This window comes from Helobdella robusta (genome assembly GCF_000326865.2).
Source record: "Helobdella robusta unplaced genomic scaffold HELROscaffold_4, whole genome shotgun sequence".
Classification (NCBI taxonomy): Eukaryota; Metazoa; Annelida; class Clitellata; order Rhynchobdellida; family Glossiphoniidae; genus Helobdella; species Helobdella robusta.
Window position 1 is genome coordinate 3,073,981 of NW_008704902.1, and position 7,472 is coordinate 3,081,452.

Sequence of the window (7,472 nt, forward strand, 5' to 3'; positions counted from 1 at the left end):
TCTAATTCGCACTCAATAAACTTAAATAACGCTTCAATGAACAAAAATATATAAATATTATTATAGAATATTCTTGCATATAAAATTATAAATACAAATGTGTGTGTACATATGTTTCAAGTTTAAAGTTTAAATACTACATTTGAATACAACTCACACACACACATACACAACACACACACACGTATTATATATATATCTATATATATATATATATATATATATATATATATATAGATAATACGTCTTAATCCTATGTATAAATATATATATTATATATATATATATATATATATTATATTGGATTAAGACTGTCAGAAATGCAATCATTGATGAAAATCACTGCATATTCCACGTCAGAACTTGTATTTATATTTAAAACCCGCAAAGTATTTTAATATATAATAATTTAAATTGTAATATTTGAAAAAAACTGTGTTGTATTGAAAGTTTTGTTATTCAAATAAATTTGAAATGTTAATTTAGAAAAAAAAATCACAACTGACAAGTTTCATCAACTGTTCGTAGGAAGAATTATAGGAAAACCTTATCAATATTGTTGCTGTGTTTAGCCAAGAAATTTCCTATTTTCTTATAACATTTTGTTATGGAGCAATTTAATCGTAAATGTTTTCGATTGAGTTATATTTTCTTCAATGTGTTTCTGTCCAGGGGGTTATTTGTCCGGAGAGTTTTTTGTCTGAGATGTTTTTCCGATGGTTTTCCCGAAAGTTTTTTGCGGAAGAAAAAAAGTTTTTTTTGTCAGGCTCTTGAGAATATTATTTTATGCTATTCCTTTGATTTGGCTTCCTTGAAACAGGCACGCACATTCCGTGCAATTGTTTATGTCCGCAATCAAAGGTGGACGTGCAGCTTCTTACTACGCATAAAAAGTTGTGGTCGTATATTTCAATTAGGTATAAGACGCCGCGCATCATGCTTAGAGACAATTCTATCATACTCCAATAAAGGGAGGACTATAGGCAGAGACGATAAAAAACAGAAATGATGATGTACGAGATGTTGCGAAGCGTTCAAGTTCAGAAAGAATGTTTTAAAATTTTTGAATAAATCAAAATCACCTTGATGCATTAATAACAATATTGGACGTTACAAAATTTAAAATCAAACGTCCAACAAGACTGAAAAATCGGCAAAACACGTTCAAAAATGTTTGCTGTATATGTTATATATATATATTTTTATTGCCTATTTCATTGGCCATTATGCTGATGTGCACATGGCGCTGTAATAAATCACATTATTATTATCATATATATGTTACTACGATGTGTGTATCATGATATATATATATATATATATCAAATATAGTCAAACAAAATTAAAGATATGATGAAATTATTATTATTTTTATAGCTATTTTATTCAAATTTTATCATAAATTAATAATCGATAATAGATATATGGTCAACATTGTTTGATTTAATTTTTCTAATTTCTAGGAATACATAGTTTAATATTTCAGTTTTGATTTGAAATGTTCTGTGGTATTTCACCAACTGAGACCTGTTGAGTCCTCTGAAATTCTATGAAAAGAAGTTTAACACACAATTTTGAAAAATTAAATTAATGTAAAAAATTTGAGCGCAAATCGTTCGCGGTGAACACTACGGCACCTCAACATTTATTTAAATTGAAAAAATTCAAAATGATGAAAATAATATAAAAATTTTCTATAACATTCCTCTGAGTTTTATGACTGACAATTAAAAATTTTTGTTTCACTTTTTGCATCTAAAATAATTTTTTTGATCGCAAAATATTATTTTTAATCTCGACCCACGGACAAAAGACATCCGAAGACGTGAGTGTCCATTTCATATCATTTCAACGGCATGTTAAAACTTTTCATTTATTCAGTTACCTAGTTTGTTTTTTTTCTTTTTTAATTCATTCATTGTGCTTAGATGGATGGCCAATAAATAAGGCTTCAGAAAGAACTTGAATGAAGCATCCGGTAGCCAGTTGTTCACGCTTACGCTAACGTTTCGCTGTTTTTTTGCGAAGAATTTTTTTGGATATAATTTGAAAACGTGTCAAGCATAAGTAAAATTGTTTTTAGCCGAACGAATTTAAATTATTTTGTCTTTAATATTAAAATTGATTGATTGATTGATTGATTGATTGATTGATTGATTGATTGATTGATTGATTGATTGATTGATTGATTGATTGATTGATTGATTGATTGATTGATTGATTGATTGATTGATTGATTGATAAGCATGCAAAAATGAGTTAGTTTTTGATCAACCTGTCGACAGAAACCTCAATAATGGGGTTTCAGTAGACTCTGCCTGCTACAATAGAGCGACTATTTAAGCCAAATTAGATGCTTTTTGTGCGTCTTCGAAAATAATATCGCTCTGTCTTTTCTTTATTTCAAAACACCGACCAGAAGACCATTATGGGCTTGTAGGATCCAAAAAATTGCAAAAATAAAATAACTCTGAAAGATAGTCAAATAAATAGGGGAGAACAAAAAAAAAACTTAAAATTTATGCATAAGTTAATGAACCAAAAACTACGTGAAATAATAATTAGCCGGCAACAATTCAATAAGTCTTCCTAAGCATTCCCAAACTGGTATCTGACGTCGAATCAAATGGTGGCCATTCTTGCAACTTTCCATATAAGAGATAAGGATGAAAGAATAGTAGAGATTAATAAGAATATGTTTAGATAATAACTTCTTTAATTTATATATAAAACTTTATTATTGGACATTTTTTTGAGATATATAAAATATGATCTTTATAATTTAAATTATTTGTTATAATAATACAGAAGAATTTTAAACTTTTAACCCTATTTATAGTACAATTATTATAAATCATTAAAAAAATATTCGAATAAGTTACGATAGAAGTTCAGTATTCACGAAAGTTTCAACTTCTTGCACCAGAGCTGCCAACTGCTTGTGTTGTAGTATCGTTTGCACACATAACAAATTTAAGGGAAGAGCCAACCTTCACTAAATCACCAACGAATATGTTGTAGACGAGTATGGATCCTTGTGGAAGACCACTGTCTATTGGTAACAAATTAGATTTAACACTTGTGTTGATTACATATTGATGGCGATTACTTAGATAGCTGCGACACCAACTTCATGCTAGACCACGAATCCCATGTTAACAACATCCCATGTTAACAACAGTCATGATTGGAGGAATAAAATACCTACAAATATCTTTAAAAATACCCATTGTAAAAAATTTAAATCAATATTTTATTAGTTATGACAATATAGCACGGCAGCCAAATGTTACGGCGCACGTGCGACAAGCCACGTCCACAAGGTCACCCACACTGAACGACGAATATTAACGTGCACAGTGCACGCTTCATTCATATTTCACCGAGCAGCTATTTTTAAAGTCGTCATGAAAAATTCAACGGTAAACATTGTCTTTTTTTGTTACTAAAAACAATGTTTACAAACTTTCATTTCATTTCATTCATTCTTATTTTACTTTTGCAAATGCTTTATAGATAAATAAATATATATAAAAATATATATGTATATATATATAGTATTGTATGAATTCTACCGAATGGCTGGCATTAACCAATTTACGGTTTGTCTTTTCAGTTTTCCTTAATAGAATTTTCAGAAAACTGCTGAATTTGTTGAAAATAGAATTATCCAAGTTTTCATGATGAGCTTGGGTAATTCTATTTTCAACAATTCTATATACATATATAATATATATACCATATATATATATATATATATATATATATATATATATATATAGATGTATTCGTTTGGACAGTCGTTTGGACGGTTGATATTGTCGTTTCGTCAGTTAATTTTGGTGTTTTCATCGTTAAAAGTAATCGTTTATTGATTTTTTTTGCATAGATTAACATAATTAGATTTTTGAATAATTTTATATAAAATTTAGTTTGTAAAATTCATTATTTTAGTGTAATTTGATAATGTATTGTCTGTAAATTGCTGTCACGTGATAGGAATTTCCCTGATAGTAAGCGTAATTAATTATAATAATAAATTCAATAATGTCGTCCGGTAGTCACTACTGTTGTACGAAGTGTACAATAAAAGTTCCAAGTAAAGATGTGTTGTCATGCACTTGTTGCAAGACTTTTGTTCACAATAAATGTGAAACTAACGATGATATTCTTGAAATTTTGAAAAGTGTTAAAGATTTAAAATGGTTTTGTCAACGCTGTGTTGATTTGTCTCAAGATGTTAGTTCTTAGGCTAAGTCAATGGATGCGTCTAAAAATGAATTTGTTGCTCAAATAAATGAAATAAATGATAGTAACAGAAAAATAAAACTTGAAGTTGATAGCATAAAAATGGTTGTTGACCATAACCAATCTAAACTTGATGAACTTGATCGTTTCGATACTGTTTTACGTGAGGAAATTAAAATTTTTAAAAACGAAATAAAAGAAACATTTTCTAGCATTGTCAGCAAGGAAGTTAAATTGAATGTTGAAGTAATTAGAAGTGATGTCAAATCAATCCAGAAAATTTTACAAGAAGCTAGTGAAGAAAGAGAAACAAATTTATTGATGTTTCGTTTAGCTGAAAGTGAAGATGATCGTTCCAATGTTTTGAAAATTTTAAAGCATTTGACAGGAGATGTTTCCGAAAAAAATGTAATCAAAATAATGAGACTGGGAAGGAAATGCGAAACTGTCGTTAGACCCATTTTGATAAAGTTAGATTGCGTTTTGCTCAGAGACTCAATAATGAGAAATGTATATAAATTCAAGTCGTTAAAAGAATTTTCACATGTTGGACTGAACTATGATTTAACAAAGGATCAGAGGCAGGAATTCAAATCATTTGTTGATAAAGCTAAAGTTATGGAGCGAGAAGAAAACAATCAAAATTTTTTGTTCAGAGTGAGAGGACAGGTAGGGAGATGGAAGATTGTAAAAATACAGAAAAAACCAGTGTTAATATAAAATATGTCAAGAATTTAGAAATAAATGATAACAATGATAAAGACTGCAACATAATAAATCGTAATTTAACACTAGGTTTATTGAACATTAGATAATTGATTTCTAAAACTGATACGATCTGTGATTTGATTCATGATGGGCTAGATATTTTCGTTTTAGTCGAAACTTGGCACGGATCTTCGAATAACATTTCTGTTAAATCATCAATGCTACCAGGATATAGTTATGTTGATTTTTTAAGAATAAATGATCCTCACCATGGGGGTTTAATTATTTACTTCAGTAATGAATTTAAGTTTAAGAAAATAGATCTGCCAATATTTAGTTCATTTGAAGCACTTGCTGTTAAATTATTTATTAGCAACAAAGATTTTGTTCTATTAGCCCTCTACAGGCCAGGATCAGTTTTATTTAGTAATTTATTTTTTGAAGAATTTTTATGTTTACTAGAAAATATCACTTCCTTTAGTTTAAATATCATACTTTTAGGCGATTTCAACATTCACCTTGAGAAACAGGAAGATCGTCATACTGTAAATTTATTGAAAATATTAGAAATGTTTCAATTAAAAAATTTGATCGACGAACCGACTCATGAACATGGAGGTATTCTTGATCTGATTATTTGTTCTCAAGATTTTCAGATTTCAGATATTAAGATTTTTCCCAGTGAGACTTTTTCAGACCATAGTTTAATTCAGGTTAACATACCATTAACTCATAAGCGTCCTAAAATAGTCAAGAAACAAGTTAGATCCTGGAAATACCTAAATGAAAGCAATCTCATTAAATATATACAGACTTCTCCATTATCAAGGTCTTGCCAAAGCAATAATATTAATATTGAGTTTGATATGATGAGTTCTGAACTCAAGAAATTGGCTGATGCAGTTGCTCCACTTCGTTTTGTAGAAGTCAGATGTGATGTTAATGCTCCGTGGTATGATGGTGAATGTAAATCTTTCAAAAGACTTTGTCGAAAGAAAGAAAGGAATTACAGAAAATATCAGACAGAGAAATGTAAAAATGAGTGGATGGCAGCTCTGAAAAATAAATCTAGGCTTTTTTCACAAAAAAAAAAGTTATTGGAAAAGACTTGTAGCAGACAATAGTGGATCTTCTAAAAATCTATGGAATGTTATTAATAAAGTCCTTTGTAATCAGGTCACTGGTCAGTCATTGAGTGAAATTGTTGGTTTAGATTCGTCTCAATTCTTAAAGTTTTTTAATGATAAAGTAAATAAAATTAAACAGTCTACCAATGTGAGTAATTGTCCGACTATTTGTCAAGCTCAGTACAATGGGAATTGTTCTTTTCCTGACTTTATGCTTCTAACAGAATCTGACGTTAAAAAATTGTACTCAGTTTGCCATCAAAAACATGTATGATAGATGTCTTTCCATCCCATATTTTGAAGAAATATATTGATTTATTCATTGTTTTTCTTACTAGCATCTTAAATCTGAGTCTGAGCAGTGGCACATTTCCTAATGGTTGTAAGCATGCTATGGTTTATCCAGTATTAAAAAAAGTGAATATGAATCGAAATGATTTGTCTAGTTATAGACCAATTTCCAACATCTGTTTCATTTCCAAGATATTTGAACGAGTGGTTGCCAAACAGCTCTTGAATCATTTGAATGTAAACAACCTGCTACCAGTTCACCAGTCTGGATATCGCCGCTATCATTCAACGGAAACTGCACTGCTTTATGTGTTTTCTGAGTTGTTTGCTGCTTTGGACAAACAACATGTGGCTCTAGTCGCGTTTTTAGATATGAGTGCGGCATTTGATTGTGTAGACCATCAGATTCTCTTGAAAAAATTGGTTCATGATTATAGTATTTTCGGTACTGTTATCAAGTGGTTCAGATCATATCTGTTTGACAGAAAGCAACAAGTAGTCTTCAATAATGTGTTATCTAATGAAACGGTTTTGACATCAGGAGTGCCACAAGGTTCTGTGCTTGGGCCTATTCTTTTTATCATGTATACCGCTGAAGTTTTTAAAGTAATTGGTAATTTCGGTTTTAAATATCATGCCTATGCTGATGATATTCAGATTATAGTTAGTAATAAGCCAGAATTACTGCAATCTGAAATCAACAAACTTGTAACCTGCCTAAATAACATAGATAAGTGGATGTCAAACAATGGTCTTAGATTAAATCAGCAGAAGTCAAAATTTGTTCCAATAGGTGCATGGCAGCAGCTGATGAAACTTAATATCGATTCAATGAAAATTGGAGATGTTAAAATAGAATTTAGTGACAAAGCAACTAATCTGGGTTTCATTCTTGATTCTAGATTATCGATGCATGATCATATAAAGATGATAATAAATTCTTGCTCCGGACAGATTCGAGAACTCTATAAACTCCGTAAGTCATTAGATAAATCTGCTATTCATACCTTGGTGCATGCATTGGTTCATTCACGATTGGACTATTGCAATGGTCTGTTTTACGGTTTGCCAGATAGGTCTATTTCTGCAATTCAATCT

At 30.0% G+C, this 7,472-nt stretch overlaps 1 protein-coding gene across 1 annotated transcript; it reads left to right on the forward strand.

The window, feature by feature from the left end:
* Positions 1 to 4,350: 4,350 nt before the first annotated feature.
* HELRODRAFT_162367 (hypothetical protein) lies at positions 4,351 to 5,505 on the forward strand (the record flags this gene model as incomplete). The annotated part of the gene is made up of 2 exons (XM_009024592.1): positions 4,351 to 4,917; positions 5,458 to 5,505. 2 exons carry the CDS (start codon positions 4,351 to 4,353, stop codon positions 5,503 to 5,505), a joined length of 615 nt encoding a protein of 204 aa, XP_009022840.1.
* Between the last annotated feature and the right edge of the window lie 1,967 nt (positions 5,506 to 7,472).